The sequence below is a fragment of the Sphaeramia orbicularis genome, chromosome 11, assembly GCF_902148855.1.
Source record: "Sphaeramia orbicularis chromosome 11, fSphaOr1.1, whole genome shotgun sequence".
NCBI classification, from domain to species: domain Eukaryota; kingdom Metazoa; phylum Chordata; class Actinopteri; order Kurtiformes; family Apogonidae; genus Sphaeramia; species Sphaeramia orbicularis.
Window position 1 is genome coordinate 47,828,110 of NC_043967.1, and position 20,365 is coordinate 47,848,474.

A 20,365-nucleotide genomic window follows, 5' to 3' on the forward strand; every position below is an offset into this window, starting at 1 on the left:
TACGATATCATATGGCTGCAACAAACATGACGTGAAAACAGATGGAACTCTGCTTCCCTCTAGCAGCCAGGCGGCTGTGCCAACCTCTGCTTCCCACAATGCACGTAGCGATACAATTCTGAAGATGACTGAGTTACCTACTGGCTCTGTTTGTAAACACATGGTTTGTTTATGGTGGAGTACACTTCGAAATTGCTCTCCATGAGGGAAGAGATTCAGGTGAGTTATCACAGAAAGACTTATGGATCCGTGATACTTAGGCTATGACTGGAGTTTTACAGATTTAATGAAAAATTTACGAAAGTCTCCCGCACCTTTAAAGACAATACAAGATGAAAGTTTTGCCATGTTGTTTCAAATACATATTATGCCAAGCTTAGCAACATATTTCAGTACTAAAGCCAGCAATCAGGTTGTCAGTCAACAGCAACCATATGCATTCTTCAGGAACAGATCAATTTTCTAGTTTAATGTGATGTAATTTTAAGTCTGATGTAACTTTGGTAAATATTTTATTAACCTGGACACAAACTAAAGCATTTTTGCTATACTGAGGTGTGTTACTTGTTTTCTCAAAAAGAAAATGGTATTTTGTTATGATTTTTGCAGTTCCCAGTCGAAGGACAACTATAAAAAGGCGATGGAGCACAAAAGAAATCAATGCTGTGATGAAGCATTTCAAAAGCCACATTTCAAAGGGAAGTCTTGCAACAAAGGCAGAATGTAAGAAGTGTAAAGTTGCTGAGGATCCTGTTTTAAGGGCAAGAACAATTCAAAATATAAGAGATTTTGTGAGGAACAGAGGTTTGATGTCGAAAACAAAAAGTTGAAGGGGAGGTCAGTGTCCATTTTGCCAGAGGTTTTTTGTTCAAGACTGACTAGGGTTTACTAATCAGGAGGGAGAACAGCTTCAACGACTAGAGGAGGCTGATATCACTAAGTTCTCATCCACTCCACCTTGTGTGAAGAATGACTATGATGAAGACAAAGCTCAGTCCTCACAGCTTCATCAAAGTCAAACTGAGGAGACCAAAGAGAAACCAGAAGACGGAGATGACTATGGAGAATCAGAACCAAACAGCATCCAAAATAATGACTTCCCTATAAGTGATGTGGCATGTAAAACAAAACATCAATGCACGGAGGATGATAATATATGCAAGTTTTTGTCAGTATTGGAGACACAGGTGACAGTTCACAGAATAAAGAAGCCTTTAAGCTGTTCAGTTTGTAAGAAATGTTTTGTGTATAAAGAGAATCGTAATAAACATGTTAACTCACACAAGAAAGAAGGCTTCCATCCACTAAGTTTATAATGACTAGTTTTTTTAAACATAAAAATCCAGTTCCAATAAAACATGACAGTCCATTAAAGGCAGTAAAATTCACAAAGCAATGAATTTAGATTCAGGTGAACATGGAGGAGCAGATACTGATGAGCAGACTGAAGACTGATCAGGACAGTGACGCACTTGCAACTGATGTGAGACAGTGATTTCTGATATTTTGTATTCTGCAAGTTGTTTTTAGTTTTCTCAAAAAGTGCATTTTCAGATAAGTGGGTTTTATCTTCAGCCATGGTGTCATTTTATTGACTTTTAATTCAATGTTTTTAAAACCTCACCTTTATTTATTCAGTCATTTAGATGAACATTTTTTTCCAAAATCAATAACCACAAAGTTTCCTATATGTGAAGCTCCATTTAAGATAGACATTGTATTATTATTTCTACTACTACTATTCAGTGTGTGCTTGGCCTTTGCATTATCACCTAATGACGTCTGCATTCTATTAAGGTCACCTTCAACACCAACAATAAGTAAATAAACCTTGATACAACTCCAATTTATATCCAGCAGAGAATGGTGTTTATCAGAAAAAAAGCCCTTTATTCTTCTACACACCCAACAATTTATTCAGAAAATGTCTCTCTACTATAGAAGAACTGCTAAAATAAATATCACCCAGTGACATTAAAAACAAAAGAACATCATGCAGTTCATATTATCAGCTTTTTTCATTTAAGTCATCGACTTTAAAATAACCTGTTAAAAGTGAAAGAGGTCATTTGTTTTAGTGCAAAGCTACTTAAGGACATTTCATGTTTTCTAAGTCACTCCCTTAAATATATCGCTCTGAAGATTCAGCTTCCCAGAGGTAAATACTTTACTTTTCCCCACTTAATTTGTGTCCTTTGTAGAATACAGTATCTCATCCCCTTTATGTTCAGTGTGATCAACGTATCTTTAAAAGTGTTTTAAATTTTTTTTTGTCATGAGCAGAAGTGATCCTTTAAGGATTGAGCTCAAAATTCTTCTTGTACAAACTCTCCTGAATCAGCTGGAACATACAGTACAGTATTTATTTGTTCTGCTCATAGAACAAAGTAAGTTTATAATAATACTTTTGCAGAAAATTGTCAGGGACGATTCTACTACATGCTGCATATTTGACTTGTTCTTTCCATATTTTTGTATGACGTTTGTGTGCGTGTAGTCCCGTGGATCGCTAAACCAATCAGCGCGCGACTGAGCTTCACTCTTGTGCGCATGTGCACAGAACCACTGGAGGTAATTTGGCTGAGAGAAGTCATGTGTTTCTGACGGTGTGTGTGGAAAAAAAAAGTGGTAAAATGTGTGAAATGCTAGAGCTGAGAGCGTCGGTGGAGCAGATACTGACTGCGGCTGCTGAGGAGATATTTGGAGTATTTCAAAGAAGCATCGCAGAGATTGAGGAGAAACTCAGTGATTCCTTAAAGCACAAGAAAAGAAACCAGAGACTACCGGACACTGTGCACCAAACAGGTTTGTTCACCTCAAACTGATTTGTTTAAAAAAAGGTTTTTCTTGATTACAGACTTTATAAACCTTGTTTAAATGTTGAGCGATGTTCTAGCTAAGCATGAGCATCTTGTTTGTTTGTTTTTCCCTACATTCTACTTCCGTTCAAGATCCATTGTTTATTGTGGGACAGTGATGTTTCTCATTGTGAAATAGCTCAGTTTAAATCAGCTTTGTCACAGCTGTTATTGTCTGTGTTTCCCACTGGGTCATGCAGACATTCTGATTCCCCCAGAGCAGCAGGGACATAGCCCTCATGTGGACCAGGAGGGCCCAGAGCCCCCCCACATTAAAGAGGAACAGGAGGAAGAGTGCATCAGTCAGGAGGGAGAGCAGACAATGAAGCTTCTACTACTATCAGGTTGGCGTCTGTGGTTTTGTCTGTGTTGCCATGGTAATGCCACACAGTGCATGTAGAGACGTGCACTTGGTATACACTCACTTAACTAGAGGAACATCAGCTAAAATCTCAACAAATCCAACTGTTGGACAACAAAACACAGTCCACACAACAAGCAGTTAAATGAGCAAATATTGAAAACAAGTCAGACCAGAATTTATCAAGAATAAGTTCATAAAACAAAAGACCAATGTGACAAACTTTACACCACTAACTGAACACTAAGCAGATTCAAAAGTATAAGTTTTATTTCTCACCCGCTGAAACTCACTGAATGAGACAAAAGTCACATTATGACATCATGATTATGAATTATGTCTTACCTCTGCAATTTTCTGATCATACCTTGGTTTTGTATGAATGAAACTTCTGCCATTGCCTAAGACATTGTTTTGTGTTGCATTGAAATGATTCCCACTAGAAACAAATGGCCCAGGGTTTACAGGATGGAAAGTCACCTCTGACTGATAGTGATTGACAGCTGTTTTAATAATGACTGTAGACCTGGTGCAATGTTGTTCATCATATAAAGTACAGAAGCAAAGGGTCTCACTCACTGAGCTTGAACTAAAATTAGAATATTTAAATAAAACCAAACAAAACTAAAACTGTCAGATCAACTTCAATAGTAATACAAAATGTGATATCTGAGATTTAATTGAAACTGTGAGGCACTGTGATGAGTGAATAGAGCCTGAGGATGCTGAGCATTTATTGGACACATTTGATACAGACATTGAATTCTGCTGGTCCAGTCTTTGTGTATGTTAAGCAAATATGTACATTAACAGGAAAGGCTTCTAACAAGATGATTGTCTGACCTGTGGTGGCATCATTGTGAAAATATGTTTGATTAAAGTGTTTGTCTGTGTTTTAGAGTGTCCTACACCCATCCAAAAGCTGTGGATGGTGAAAGATGAGTTCCCCCTGGAGCAGCAGGACAGGAGCCCCAGTCTGGACCAGGTGGATCCAGAGCCTCCCCATACCAAGGAAGAGGAGAACCTGTGGACCCATCAGGAGGGAGAAGAGCTTCAAGGGCTAGAGGAGGCTGATATCACTAAGTTCCCATCCATTCCACCTCGTGTGAAGAGTGAATATGGTGAAGACAAAGCTCAGTCCTCACAGCTTCATCAAAGTCAAACTGAGGAGACAACAGAGGAACCAGAAGACAGAGATGACTATGGAGAATCAGAACCAGACAGCATCCAAAATAATGACTTCCCTATATGTGATGTGGCATGTAAAACAACATATCATCAATGCACTGAGGATGATAAAACATGTAAGTTTTGCTCAGTGTTGGACACACAGATGACAGCCCACACAACAAAGAAGCCTTTCAGCTATTCAGTTTGTATGAAACATTTTGCATATAAACATAATCTTAAAAGACATCATAATGATTTCTGATATTGTTTTGTATTCTGCAAGTTGTTTGTTTGTTTTTTCTCAAAAACTGCATTTTCAGATAAGTGAGTTTCATCTTCAGCCATGGTGTCATTTTATTGACTTTTAATTCAATGTTTTAAGAGCCTCACATTTATTTATTAAGTCATTTACATGTAAATGTTTCGGTGAAGGGTCGGTGGAGCAGATACTGACTGCGGCTGCTGAGGAGATATTTGGAGTATTTAAAAGAAGCATCGCCGAGATTGAGGAGAAACTCAGTGATTCCCCAAAGCACAAGAAAAGAAACCAGAGACTACCGGACACTGTGCACCAAACAGGTTTGTTCACCTCAAACTTTAAAAAAAAAAAAATGTATTCCTGGATTACAGTCTTTATGAGCATTGTTTAAATGCTGAGCAACATTCTAGCTAAACTGTATATAAGCGGTTTTGTTGTTGTTTTTTTCTACATACTACTACCGTTTAAGATCCATTGTTTGTTGTGGGACAGTGATGTTTACCATTGTGAAATAGCTCCCTTAAAATCAGCTCTGTCATAGCTGTTATTGTCTGTGTTTCCCACTGGGTCATGCAGACATTCGGATTCCCCCAGAACAGCAGGGACGTAGCCCCCATGTGGACCAGGAGGACCCAGAGCCCCCCCACATTAAAGAGGAACAGGAGGAAGAGTGGATCAGTCAGGAGGGAGAGCGGGCAATGAAGCTTCTACTACTATCAGGTTGGCATCTGTGGTTTTGTGTGTGTTGCCATGGTAATGCCACACAGTGCATGTAGAGATGTACACATGGTATACACTCACTTAACTAGAGGAACATCAGCTAAAATCTCAACAAATCTGACTGTTGGACAACAAAACACAATCCACACAACAAGCAGTTAAATGAGCAAATATTGAAAACAAGTCAGACCAGAATTTATCAAGAATAAGTTTATAAACCAAAAGACCAATGTGACAAACTTTGCACTTTTATTTGAACACTAAGCAGATTCAACAGTACAACTATTATTTCCATCCATTATCCTCTGCTTTATCTGAGGCCGGGTCGCGGGGGTAACAGTCTAAGCAGGGATGCCCAGACTTCCCTCTCCCCAGACTCCTCCTCCAGCTCTTCCGGGGGGACCCCGAGGTGTTCCCAGGCCAGCCAAGAGACATAGTCTCTCCAACGTGTCCTAGGTCTTCCCCGAGGTCTCCTCCCAGTGGGACATGCCCAGAACACCTCCCCAGGGAGGCGTCCAGGAGGCATCCGAAACAGATGCCCGAGCCACCTCAGCTGGCCCCTCTCGATGTGGAGGAGCAGCAGCTCTACTCCGAGCTCCTCCCTGGTGACTGAGCTCCTCACCCTATCCCTAAGGGTGCGCCCAGCCACCTTACGGAGGAAGCTCATTTCAACCGCTTGTATCCGGGATCTTGTCCTTTCAGTCTTGACCCAAAGCTCATGACCATAGGTGAGGGTAGGAACGTAGATTGACCGGTAAATCGAGAGCTTCGCCTCTTGGCTCAGCTCCTTCTTCATCACAACAGACTAGTACAACGACCGCATCACTGCACACACTCCACTGATCCGTCTGTCAATCTCACGCTCCATCCTTCCCTCACTCGTGAACAAGACCCCGAGATACTTGAACTCTTCCACTTGGGGCAAGGGCTTTCCACCAACCCGGAGGGGGCAGACTGCCTTTTTCCGATTGAGAACCATGGCCTCGGATTTGGAGGTGCTGATCCTCATCGAGCTCGCTTCACAACTATTATTTCTCTTTAGCTAAAACTTACTTAACGAGACAAAAGTCACATTATGACATGAATATGAATTATGTCTTACCTTTGCTGTTTTCTGATCATACCTTGGTTTTGTATGAATGAAACTTCTGACAGTGCCTAATCCATTGTTTTGTGTTGCATTGAAATGATTCCCACTAGAAACAAATGGCCCAGGGTTGAACAGGATGGAAAGTCACCTCTGACTGATACTGATTGACAGCTGTTTTAATAGTGACTGTTGACCTGGTGCGCTGTCATTCATCATATAAAGTACAGAAGCAAAGGGTCTCACTCACTGACTTTGAACAAAAATGAGAATATTTAAATGAAACCAAACAAAACTAAAACTGTCAGATCAACTTCAGTAGTAATGCAAAATGTGATATCTGAGATTTAATTGAAACTGTGAGGAACCATGAAGGGTGAATAGAGCCTGAGGACACTGAGCATTTATTGGACACATTTGACACAAACATTGAATTCTGTTGGTCCAGTCTCTGTGTATGTGAAGCAAATATGTACATTAACAGGAAGGGCTTCTAACAAGGTGAATGTCTGACCTGTGGTGGCATCATTGTGAAAATATGTTTGATTAAAGTGTTTGTCTGTGTTTTAGAGTGTCCTACACTCACCCAAAAGCTGTGGATGGTGAAAGAAGAGCTCCCCCTGGAGCAGCAGGACAGGAGCCCCAGTCTGGACCAGTTGGACCCAGAATCTCCCCATATCAAGGAAGAGGAGAACCTGTGGACCAATCAGGAGGGAGAAGAGCTTCAAGGGCTAGAGGAGGCTGATATCACTAAGTTCCCATCCACTCCACCTCGTGTGAAGAGTGAATGTGATGAAGACAAAGCTCAGTCTTCACAGCTCCATAAAAGTCAAATTGAGGAGAACACAGAGGAACCAGAAGACGGAGATGACTATGGAGACTCAGAACCAAACAGCATCCAAAATAATGACTTCTATATAAGTGATGTGGCTTGTCAAACAGCATATCAATGCACCGAGGATGATAAAACATGTAAGTTTTGGTCAGCGTTGGACACACAGATGACAGTCCAAACAACAAAGAAGCCTTTCAGCTGTTCAGTTTGTAAGAAAGGCTTTGCGCATAAAAGTAATCTTAAGCAACATATGTCAGTTCATTCAAGAGAGAAGCCTTTCAGTTGTTCAGTTTGTAAGAAAAGTTTTACGCAAAACAGTCATCTTAAGCAACATATGTCAGTTCATACAGGAGAAAAGCCTTTCAGCTGTTCATTTTGTAACAAAGGTTTTGTGCGTAATAGTCTTCTTAAGGAACACATGTCAGTTCACACTGGAGAAAAGCCTTTCAGCTGTTCAGTTTGTAAGAAAGGTTTTGCGCGTAATAGTCTTCTTAAGGAACACATGTCAATTCATACAGGAGAAAAGCCTTTCAGCTGTTCAGTTTGTAAGAAAGGTTATACACGTAGTTCTGAAGTTAAGCAACATATGTTAGTTCATTCAGGAGAAAGGCCTTTCAGCTGTTCAGTGTGTAAGAAAGATTTTGCGCTTAAAAGTCATCTTAAGAAGCATATGCTAGTTCACACTGGAGAAAAGCCTTTCAGCTGTTCAGTTTGTAAGAAAGGTTTTGCACGTAATTCTGAAGTTAAGCGACATATGTCAGTTCATTCAAGAGAGAAGCCTTTCAGTTGTTCAGTGTGTAAGAAAGGTTTTTCCCTTAAATGTAATCTTAAGAAACATATGCTAGTTCACACTGGAGAAAAGCCTTTCAGCTGTTCAGTTTGTAAGAAAAGTTATACACGTAATTCTGAAGTTAAGCAACACATGTTACTTCATACAGGAGAAAACCCTTTCAGTTGTTCAGTTTGTAAGAAAGGTTTTGCCCTTCAATGTAATCTTAAGAAACATATGTTCACTCACACTAGAAAGAAGGCTTACATCCACTAAGTTTATAATGACTACTTTTTTAATCATAAAAATCCATTTCAGATGAAACATGACTATCTGTACAAGGCAGTAAAATTCACAATGAATTTAGATCCAGATGAACATGGAGGAGCAGATACTGCTGAGCAGACTGAAGACTAATCAGGGCAGTGATGTACTTGCAAGTGATGTGAGATGTTAGAAGTGATTTCTGATCTTGTTTTGTACAAGGTTTTTTTTGTTTTCTCAAAAAGTGCATTTTCAGATACGTGGGTTTCATCTTCAGCCATGGTGTCATTTTACTGATTTTTAATTCAGTGTTTTTAAAGCCTCACCTTTACTTATTCATTCATTTACATGTACCTTTTTCTAAAATAATGTTAACCACAAAGTCTCCTATATGTGATGCTCTGTTTAAGATATACTATTACTTTTCAGTGTGTGTGCTTGGCCTTTGCATTATCACCTAATGATGTCTCCGCATTCCATTAGGATCACTTTCAACACCAAAAATAAGTAAATAAACCTTGATGCAACCTCGATTTAGGTCCAGCAGCGGGTGGTGTTTTCCAAAAAAACGCCCTTTATACTTCTACATACTCAACAATGTATTCAGGAAATTTCTCTCTACTATAGAAGAAATGTTAAAATAAATATCACCCAGTGACATTAAAAACAGAAGAACATCACGTAGTTCATAGTATCAGCTTTTTTCATTTTAGTCATTGACTTAAATAAAATATCCTGTTAAAGTGAAAGAGGTCATTTGTTTTAGTGCAAAGCCACTTTAGGACATTTCATGCTTTCTAAGTCACTCCCTTAAATACATAGTTCTGAAGATTCAGCTTCATGACATTTTAAGAGCAGATACTTGCACGTTCGACTGATAGTCGAACCTCGGATCCAGGAGGAACAATGCGGTTTTCGTCCTGGTCGTGGAACGCTGGACCAGCTCTATACTCTCCATCGGGTGCTCGAGGGTTCATGGGAGTTCGCCCAACCAGTCCACATGTGTTTTGTGGATCTGGAGAAGGCGTTCGACCGTGTCCCTCGTGGTATCTTGTGGGGGGTGCTTCGGGAGTATGGGGTCTGGGGCCCTTTGCTAAGGGCAGTCCGGTCCTTGTATGACTGAAGCAGGAGCCTGGTTCGCATTGCCGGCAGTAAGTCAGACCTGTTCCAGGTGCATGTTGGACTCCGGCAGGGCTGCCCTTTGTCACCAGTTCTGTTCATAATTTTTATGGACAGAATTTCTAGGCGCAGCCAAGGGCCAGAGGGGGTCCGGTTTGGGGACCACAGGATTTCATCTCTGCTTTTGCAGATGATGTTGTCCTGTTGGCCTCATCGAACCTGGACCTTCAGCATGCACTGGGGCGGTTTGCAGCCGAGTGTGAAGCGAGCGGGATGAGGATCAGCACCTCCAAATCTGAGGCCATGGTTCTCGACCGGAAAAAGGTGGTTTGCCCTCTCCGGGTCGGTGGGGAGTCTTTGCCCCAAGTGGAGGAGTTTAAGTATCTCGGGGTCTTGTTCACGAGTGAGGGAAGGATGGAGCGTGAGATTGACAGACGGATCGGTGCAGCGTCTGCAGTGATGCAGTCGCGGTACCGGTCGGTTGTGGTGAAGAAGGAGCTGAGCCGAGAGGCGAAGCTCTCGATTTACCGGTCAATCTACGTTCCTACCCTCACCTATGGTCATGAGCTTTGGGTCATGACCAAAAGGACAAGATCCCGGATACAAGCGGTCGAAATGAGTTTCCTCCGTCAGGTGGCTGGGCGCACCCTTAGGGATATGGTTAGGAGCTCAGTCACCAGGGAAGAGCTCGGAGTAGAGCCACTGCTCCTCCGCGTCGAGAGGGGCCAGCTGAGGTGGCTCGGGCATCTGTTTCGGATGCCTCCTGGACGCCTCCCTGGGGAGGTGTTCCGGGCATGTCCCACCGGGAGGAGACCTCGGGGAAGACCCAGGACACGTTGGAGAGACTATGTCTCTCGGCTGGCCTGGGAACGCCTCGGGGTCCCCATGGAAGAGCTGGAGGAGGTGTCTGGGGAGAGGGAAGTCTGGGCATCCCTGCTTAGACTGTTACCCCCACGACCCGGCCCCGGATAAGCGGAAGAGAATGGATGGATGGATGGACTTGCACGTTACTTTAGTATTTCCATTTTCTGCAGGTCTATACTTTAATTCTACTCCATCCCAGAGGTAAATACTTTACTTTTCCCCACTTAATTTGTGTCCTTTGTAGAATACAGTATCTCATCCCCTTTATGTTCAGTGTGATCAACGTATCTTTAAAAGTGTTTTAAATTTTTTTGTCATGAGCAGAAGTGATCCTTTAAGGATTGAGCTCAAAATTCTTCTTGTACAAACTCTCCTGAATCAGCGGGAACATACAGTACAGTATTTATTTGTTCTGCTCATAGAACAAAGTAAGTTTATAATAATACTTTTGCAGAAAATTGTCAGGGACGATTCTACTACATGCTGCATATTTGACTTGTTCTTTCCATATTTTTGTATGACGTTAGTGTGCGTGCAGTCCCATGGATTGCTAAACCAATCAGCGCGCGGCTGAGCTTCACTCCTTGTGCGCATGTGCACAGAACCACTGGAGGTAATTTAGCTGTGAAAAGTCATATGTGTTTCTGACGGTGTGTGTGGTGGAAAAAAAGTGGTAAAATGTGTGAAATGCAAAAGGTGAGGGTGTCGGTGGAGCAGATACTGACTGCGGCTGCTGAGGAGATATTTGGAGTATTTCAAAGAAGCATCGCAGAGATTGAGGAGAAACTCAGTGATTCCTTAAAGCACAAGAAAAGAAACCAGAGACTACCGGACACTGTGCACCAAACAGGTTTGTTCACCTCAAGCTGATTTGTTTTAAAAAAATGTATTCCTGGATTACAGTCTTTGTGAACATTGTTGAAATGCTGAGCGATGTTCTAGCTAAACTGTATATGAGCAATTTTGTTTGTTTTTTCTACATACTACTACCGTTTAAGATCCATTGTTTATTTTGGGACAGTGATGTTTCTCGTTGTGAAATAGCTCAGTTTAAATCAGCTTTGTCACAGCTGTTATTGTCTGTGTTTCCCACTGGGTCATGCAGACATTCTGATTCCCCCAGAGCAGCAGGGACGTAGCCCCCATGTGGACCAGGAGGACCCAGAGCCCCCCCACATTAAAGAGGAACAGGAGGAAGAGTGGATCAGTCAGGAGGGAGAGCAGACAATGAAGCTTCTACTACTATCAGGTTGGCATCTGTGGTTTTGTCTGTGTTGCCATGGTAATGCCACACAGTGCATGTAGAGATGTACACATGGTATACACTCACTTAACTAGAGGAACATCAGCTAAAATCTCAACAAATCCGACTGTCGGACAACAAAACACAATCCACACAACAAGCAGTTAAATGAGCAAATATTGAAAACAAGTCAGACCAGAATTTATCAAGAATAAGTTTATAAAACAAAAGACCAATGTGACAAACTTTGCACCACTAATTGAACACTGAGCAGATTCAACACTACAACTATTATTTCTCTCCCACTAAAACTCACTAAACAAGACAAAAATCACACTATGACATCATGATTATGAATTTTGTTTAACCTTTGCTGTTTTCTGATCATACCTTGGTTTTGTATGAATGAAACTTCCACCATTGCCTAATACATTGTTGTGTGTTGCATTGAAATGATTCCCACTAGAAACAAATGGCCCAGGGTTTACAGGATGGAAAGTCACCTCTGACTGATACTGATTGACAGCTGTTTTAATAATGACTGTAGATCTGGTGCGCTGTCGTTCATCATGTAAAGTACAGAAGCAAAGGGTCTCACTCACTGACTTTGAACTAAAATTGGAATATTTAAATAAAACCAAACAAAACTAAAACTGTCAGATCAACTTCAGTAGTAATGCAAAATGTGATATCTGAGATTTAATTGCAACTGTGAGGCACTGTGATGAGTGAATAGAGCCTGAGGACGCTGATCTTATTGGACACATTGGACACAAACATTGAATTCTGTTGGTCCAGTCTCTGTGTATGTTAAGCAGATATGTACATTAACAGGAAAGGCTTCTAACAAGATGATTGTCTGACCTTTGGTGGCATCATTGTGAAAGTATGTTTGATTAAAGTGTTTGTCTGTGTTTTAGAGTGTCCGACACTCAACCACAAGCTGTGGATGGTGAAAGAAGAGCTCCCCCTGGAGCAGCAGTTCGGGAGCCCCAGTCTGGACCAGGTGGACCCAGAGCCTCCCCATACCAAGGAAGAGGAGAACCTGTGGACCAATCAGGAGGGAGAACAGCTTCAAGGGCTAGAGGAGGCTGATATCACTAAGTTCCCATCCACTCCACCTCATGTGAAGAGTGAATATGATGAAGACAAAGCTCAGTCCTCACAGCTTCATCAAAGTCAAACTGAGGAGAACACAGAGGAACCAGAAGACAGAGATGACTTTGGAGAGTCAGAACCAGACAACATCCAAAATAATGACTTCCCAATAAGAGATGTGGCTTGTCAAACAACACATCAATGCACCGAGGATGATAAAACATGTAAGATTTGGTCAGTGTTGGACACACAGATGTCAGTCCACACAACAAAGAAGCCTTTCAGCTCTTCCGTTTGCAACAAAGGTGTTGTGCATGAAGGTAATCCTGAGCAACATATGTCAGTTCATACAAGAGAGAGGCCTTTCAGCTGTTCAGTTTGTAAGAAAGGTTTTCTGCGTAAAAGTCATCTTAAGGAACACATGTCAATTCATTCAAGAGAGAAGCCTTTCAGTTGTTCAGTTTGTAAGAAAGGTTTTGCGCAAAAAGGTCATCTTAAGCAACATATGTTAGTTCATACAGGAGAAAGGCCTTTCAGCTGTTCAGTTTGCAAGAAAGGTTTTGCACATAAAAGTCATCTTAAGAAACATATGCTAGTTCACACTGGAGAAAAGCCTTTCAGCTGTTCAGTTTGTAAGAAAGGTTTTACACGTAATTCTGAAGTTAAGCGACATATGTCAGTTCATTCAAGAGAGAAGCCTTTCAGTTGTTCAGTTTGTAAGAAGGGTTTTGCCCTTAAATGTAATCTTAAGAAACATATATTAACTCACACTGGAAAGAAGGCTTCCATCCACTAAGTTTATAATGACTGCTTTTTTAAACATAAAAATCCAGTTCAGATAAAACAAGACGATCTGTACAAGGCAGTAAAATTCACACAATGAATTTAAATCCAGATGAACATGGAGGAGCAGATACTGATGAGCAGACTGAAGACTGATCAGGACAGTGATGTACTTGCAAGTGATGTGAGACATTTAAAGTGATTTCTGATATTGTTTTGTATTCTACAAGAGTTTTTTTTTGTTTTCTCAAAATGTGCATTTTCAGAATCGTGGGTTTCATCTTCAGCCATGGTGTCATTGTACTGATTTTTAATTCAGTGTTTTTAAAGCCTCATCTTTACTTATTCATTCATTTACATGTACCTTTTTCCAAAATAATCTTAACCACAAAGTCTCCTATATGTGATGCTCCATTTAAGATATACTACTACTATTCAGTGTGTGCTTGGCCTTTGCATTATCACCTAATGATGTCTCTGCATTCCATTAGGATCACCTTCAACACCAAAAATAAGTAAATAAACCTTGATGCAGCCACGATTTATGTCTAGAGGGTGGTGTTTATTAGAAAAAAAAGCCCTTTATACTTCTACATACCCAACAATGTATTCAGGAAATTTCTCTCTACTATAGAAGAACTGTTAAAATAAATATCACCCAGTGACATTAAAAACACAAGAACATCATGCAGTTCATAGTACCAGCTTTTTTCATTTTAGTCATCGACTTGAATAAAATTTCCTGTTAAAGTGAGAGAGGTAATTTCTTTTCGTGCAAAGCCACTTTAGGACATTTCATGCTTTCTAAGTCACTCCCTTAAATACATAGTTCTGAAGATTCAGCTTCACGACATTTTAAGAGCAGATACTTGCACGTTACTTTAGTATTTCCATTTTCTGCAGGTTTATACTTTAATTCTACTCCATCCCAGAGGTAAATACTTTACTTTTCCCCACTTAATTTGTGTCCTTTGTAGAATACAGTATCTCATCCCCTTTATGTTCAGTGTGATCAATGTATCTTTAAAAGTGTTCTAGATTTTTTTGTCATGAGCAGAAGTGATCCTTTAAGGATTGAGCTCAAAATTCTTCTTGTACAAACTCTCCTGAATCAGCTGGATCATACAGTACAGTATTTATTTGTTCTGCTCATAGAACAAAGTAAATTTATAATAATATTTTTACAGAAAATTGTCAGGGACTATTCTACTACATGCTGCATATTTGACTTGTTCTTTCCATATTTTTGTATGACGTTAGTGTGCGTGCAGTCCCATGGATCGCTAAACCAATCCGCGCGCGGCTGAGCTTTCACTCCTTGTGCGCATGTGCACAGAACCACTGGAGGTAATTTAGCTGTGAAAAGTCGTATGTGTTTCTGGCGGTGTGTGGGGGAAAAAAAGTGGTAAAATGTGTAAAATGCAAAAGGTGATGGTGTCGGTGGAGCAGATACTGACTGCGGCTCCTGAGGAGATATTTGGAGTATTTCAAAGAAGCATCGCAGAGATTGAGGAGAAACTCAGTGGTTCCCTAAAGCACAAGAAAATAAACCAGAGACTACCGGACACTGTGCACCAAACAGGTTTGTTCACCTCAAACTTTTTTGTCTTAAATGTTTTTCTGGATTACAGTCTTTATGAAGATTGTTGAAATGCTGAGCGACGTTCTAGCTAAACTGTATATGAGCAGTTTTGTTTGTTTTTTCTACATACTACTGCCATTTAAGATCCATTGTTTATTGAGGGACAGTGATGTTTCTCGTTGTGAAATAGCTCAGTTTAAATCAGCTTGGTCACAGCTGTTATTGTCTGTGTTTCCCACTGGGTCATGCAGACATTCGGATTCCTCCAGAGCAGCAGGGACGTAGCCCCCATGTGGACCAGGAGGACCCAGAGCCCCCCCACATTAAAGAGGAACAGGAGGATGAGTGGATCAGTCAGGAGGGAGAGCAGACAATGAAGCTTCTACTACTATCAGGTTGGCATCTGTGGTTTTGTCTGTGTTGCCATGGTAATGCCACACAGTGCATGTAGAGACGTACACGTGGTATACATTCACTTACCTAGAGGAACATCAGCTAAAATCTCAACAAATCCAACTGTTGAACAATACACAATCCAAACAACAAGCAGTTAAATGAGCAAATATTGAAAACAAGCCAGACCAGAATTTATCAAAAATAAGTTTATAAAACAAAAGACCAATGTGACAAACTTTCCACCACTAATTGAACACTGAGCAGATTAAACAGTACAACTATTATTTCTCTTCAGCTAAAACTGACTGAACAAAACAAAACTCACATTATGATGTAATGACTATGAATTTTGTCTTACCTTTGCTGTTTTCTGATCATACCTTGGTTTTGTATGAATGAAACTTCTGCCATCGCCTAATCCATTGTTTTGTGTTGCATTGAAATGATTCCCACTAGAAACAAATGGCCTAAGGTTAAACAAGGTGGAAAGTCACCTCTGTCTGATACTGATTGACAGCTGTTTTAATAATGACTGTAGACCTGGTGTGCTGTCGTTCATCATGTAAAGTACAGAAGCAAAGGGTCTCACTCACTGACTTTGAACTAAAATTAGAATATTTAAATAAAACCAAACAAAACTAAAACTGTCAGATCAACTTCAGTAGTAATGCAAAATGTGATATCTGAGATTTAATTGAAACTGTGAGGTACTGTGATGAGTGAATAGAGCCTGAGGACACACACAATTCTGTTGGTCCAGTCTTTGTGTATGTTAAGCAAATATGTACATTAGCAGGAAAGGCTTCTAACAAAATGATTGTCTGACCTTTGGTGGCATCATTGTGAAAATATGTTTGATTCAAGTGTTTGTGTTTTAGAGTGTCCTACACTCACCCAAAAGCTGTGGATGGTGAAAGAAGAGCTCCCCCTGGAGCAGCAGGAGAGGAGCCCCAGTCTGGACCAGGTGGACCCAGAGCCTCCCCATACCAAGGAAGAGGAGAACCTGTGGACCAATCAGAAGGGAGAACAGCTTCAAGGGCTCGAGGAGGCTCATATCACTAAGTTCCCATCCACTCCACCTCGTGTGAAGAGTGAATATGATGAAGACAAAGCTCAGTCCTCACAGCTCCATAAAAGTCAAACTGAGGAGAACACAGAGGAACCAGCAGACAGAGATGACTATGGAAAATCAGAACCAGACAGCATCCGAAATAGTGACTTCCCAATGAGTGATGTGGCACGTAAAACAACACAACATCAATCCACTGAGGATGATAAAACATGTAAGATTTGGTCAGTGTTGGACACACAGATGACAGTCCACACAACAAAGAAGCCTTTCAGTTGTTCAGTTTGTAAGAAAGGTTTTACGCAAAAATGTCATCTTAAGCCACATATGTCAGTTCATACAGGAGAACAGCCTTTCAGCTGTTCAGTTTGTAAGAAAGGTTTTGCCCTTCAATGTATTCTTAAGAAACATATGTTCACTCACACTGGAAAGAAGGCTTACATCCACTAAGTTTATATTGACTACTTTTTTAAACATAAAAATACAGTTCAGATAAAATATGACAATCTGTACAAGACAGTAAAATTCACACAATGAATTTAGATCCAGATGAACATGGAGGAGCAGATACTGATGAGCAGACTGAAGACTGATTAGGACAGTGATGTACTTGCAAGTGATGTGGGACATTAAAAGTGATTTCTGATCTTGTTTTGTATTGTACAAGGGTTTTTTTTGTTTTCTCAAAAAGTGCATTTTCAGATATGTGGGTTTCATCTTCAGCCATGGTGTCATTTTACTGACTTTTAATTCAGTGTTTTTAAAGCCTCACCTTTACTTATTCATTCATTTACATGTATCTTTTTCCAAAGAAATAATGTTAACCACAAAGTCTCTTATATGTGATGCTCTGTTTAAGATATACTATTACTATTCAGTGTGCTTGGCCTTTGCATTATCACCTAATGATGTCTCTGCATTCCATTAGGATCACCTTCAACACCAAAAATAAGTAAATAAACCTTGATGCAACCTTGATTTATGTCTAGACGATCGTGTTTATCAGAAAAACGCCCTTTATACTTATACACGCCCAACAATGTATTCAGGAAATTTCTCTCTACCATAGAAGAACTGTTAAAATAAATATCACCCAGTGACATTAAAAACACAAGAATCTCATGCAGTTCGTAGTATCAGCTTTTTTTCTTCGTAGTCATAGACTTTAATTAAAATATCCTGTAAAAGTGAGAAGGGTCGTTCATTTTAGTGCAAAGTCGCTTTAGAACATTTCATGTTTTCTAAGTCACTCCCTTAAATTTATAGCTCTAAAGATTCAGTTTAATGATATTTTAGGGGCAGATACTTGTACTTGAGTATTTTCAATTTCTGCAGGTTTATAGTTTAATTCTACTCCACCTCAGAGGTAAATACCTTACTTTTCCCCACTTAATTTGTGTCCTTTTCAGAATACAGTATCTAATCCTCATGTATCTTCAAATGTGTTTTGGATTTTTTTTGTTATGAGCAGAAGAGATCCGTTATGGATTGAGGTCAAAATTCTTGTAAGAATTCTACTGCTTCAGCTGGAACATACAGTGCAGTACTTCTTTGTCCTGCTCATAGTCATGTATCGTTCCTGCCCAAAAAAAAAAAAAAAGTAAATCTATAATAATAATTATGCTTTTTTTGGGGAAAATTTATAGTGACTATTTTACTGCATCCTGCATAATTGATTTGTTCTTTAAATATTTTTCATGACGTATGTGAGTGTTTGGTCATGTGCAGAACCCTATCAAAAGAGTTACAACACGCTTTAATGTCGCTGCTCTGGTGATCACGTGGTTCATGTTAGCCTGAGCAAGTCCAAACAAACTAAGCGCTCTCATGTTATTCAATGGGACAAACAGCAGTTAGCATTGTAAATCTCAAAATAAACCACACACAACCATTGTGTCACTACTGTGTGTATTGTTGTGTGTGTTATACTTCTGAGTAGTGGGGCTGACCACTGAATGGACTGCATTCATTACTCTGAAAACTCAGATTTTGGAGGGAACGGTTGCTGTTAGCTTGGGTAACCTACTTATGTGAGTGGTGCTAATTTTACAAGTTCATTCATTCTGCAATTGTCTTGTACTCGTAAGGAGACAGACAATTTACCATTTTTAAGTTTAACTATTATAGGATTGTGGTGCAAGTACAAAACAGTGGTTAGCTGTGTGAACACTGTGTGCCTGCCAAGCTATACCCTATATGATATGTACCTAAAGTGTCCAGTGAATTTATAAATGAATATGCTCTCAGTTCTGTCTCATCCTCTGGATTAGCAAAACATTCATATTGATAGATGTTGCCATGCAGCATATGTGTGACTTTTTATTTAAGCAATAACTGCTTTACTTTCTGACATCTCCTGAGCTGCAATGATGAATACTTGAACAAATATTTGTGAGGACTGATACAATTTCCTCCTACCTCAATATGAGAAAATTGTATCAAATCAGCAAGTAATAACATCATCATCTAAAACATTATTATTTGCTCTGAAGCTCAGGTATTGGCATTTATCTCACTCTCATTTTATACATTATACAGTTCAATATTAGGACGCATACAGCAGAAATTTCAGGAATGAGACAATTTCACTTCCATTGAAACTAACAGGGGATCTGGATGTCTACACTTAGTACTTTTCTGTATGAACTAGGTCCTCAAGCTAAAAGGATAAAAGATAGAGTAACTGGCATCGCTGTGACACAGCCCATCATTACAAAACTGGAGCAAATACACATGTGGCGCTTCAGAGAATTTTTTGCCCCTGGCAGCATGCCATTAAGCACTGACCTAAGACCACTAATCTTTCTGGAAATTTGATACGGACCCTGGCACACAAAGTTCCCTTGGCTGGTGAAAATGGAAAGAAGAAATTCAACAAATGCTCAGTTATACTGCAACAAAACCGACCAGTGTAGTGTATTTTTTAGGGAGGAAAAAACCAAAAAAGAAAAAATTTCAATCAAGTTAAATAGACTCCCAAAACGATACAGGAAGTCTCCAAACACACCACACAGGCCTCTGACAGACGCCCCTTTTGAGTGAATGGGGTTCCGGGCCAAGAATACCATAGAGGTCCCCGAATCCAATGCCGAGGTGCCCAAAACCCACCAATTAATTTAAGAGGGATCCATGCCCTGGGATACAATGCAGGTCTCCGAGTCCATCCCAGCCCTCCGGAACCAACCGATTAATGTAGCAGGGATCCAGCCACTTCATTGAGTAGGGTTCCCTGAACCAATTCTGCTAAGCACAATTCCTGCTTTACACTCAAATTGCAGTTCTAAAACACACTTTTTTCAGAACACTACACACAACTCTCTGCATTTGGCGCAATTTTTATGGAGAAAATGTTTTGTTTTCACAAGAAACACACTGTTACTCAAAATTCTAAAGTTAAATGCCATTCTATGTGCACTGACTAATCACATGGGCAAACACCTGTCACACAGTTTTACAATTAGCAATCAGAGCTTTAGCATAAGAGGGCAACAGGTGAGCTCTTCTGTTTTGGATGTAAACCACTGTATGCACAACTTTGTGTTTGTTTCATATGTACAGTGTGTACATTGTTTTTGTGTTTTGTTTTTGTGGGAAAAATAAAATATTACAGAAATTGTTTATTTAATTATACAGTTTTTTTCAGTTGCTTACACATAATTTCAAAGCTCTATCTGTTTTTCTCAAAACTCTACACACAAATTCAATTATTGCTCAAATGAAATTCAAAAAGTGCCCTATCTTGCAAAAGGAAACACAGTATTCAAAATATTCTAAACATATCTCAAAAGCAAGCTTTTGTCTCACATTATAAACACATTTTCCATAGTATTATATAGTTATGTATATCATATACACTTTATTTCTAAATTTATTTCATCTGACATCAAT

The 20,365-nt window shown here is 40.0% G+C and overlaps 1 protein-coding gene and 2 long non-coding RNA genes across 3 annotated transcripts in view; 2 read left to right on the forward strand and 1 right to left on the reverse strand.

Annotated features, from left to right (window-relative positions):
- Nucleotides 1-1,029, forward strand: part of LOC115428010 (uncharacterized) — a 43,497-nt gene extending 42,468 nt beyond the window's left edge. Inside the window, exon 13 of the mRNA XM_030146775.1 lies at nucleotides 610-1,029. Within this exon, the coding sequence (XP_030002635.1) occupies nucleotides 610-830 (221 nt within the window). The 3' untranslated portion in view covers nucleotides 831-1,029. The remainder of the gene's footprint in view (nucleotides 1-609) is intronic.
- Nucleotides 1,030-1,695: 666 nt separating this feature from the next.
- The window catches only part of LOC115428018 (uncharacterized), a 39,727-nt gene continuing 21,057 nt past the window's right edge, over nucleotides 1,696-20,365 (reverse strand). The window contains exons 2-3 of the long non-coding RNA XR_003936573.1: nucleotides 17,380-17,450; nucleotides 1,696-1,772 (exon numbers count right to left, since the gene is read on the reverse strand). This is a non-coding gene — a long non-coding RNA (uncharacterized LOC115428018). The remainder of the gene's footprint in view (nucleotides 1,773-17,379; nucleotides 17,451-20,365) is intronic.
- Nucleotides 4,216-8,856, forward strand: LOC115428017 (uncharacterized). The gene is made up of 2 exons (XR_003936572.1): nucleotides 4,216-4,671; nucleotides 8,546-8,856. It is a non-coding gene; the product is annotated as an uncharacterized LOC115428017 (long non-coding RNA).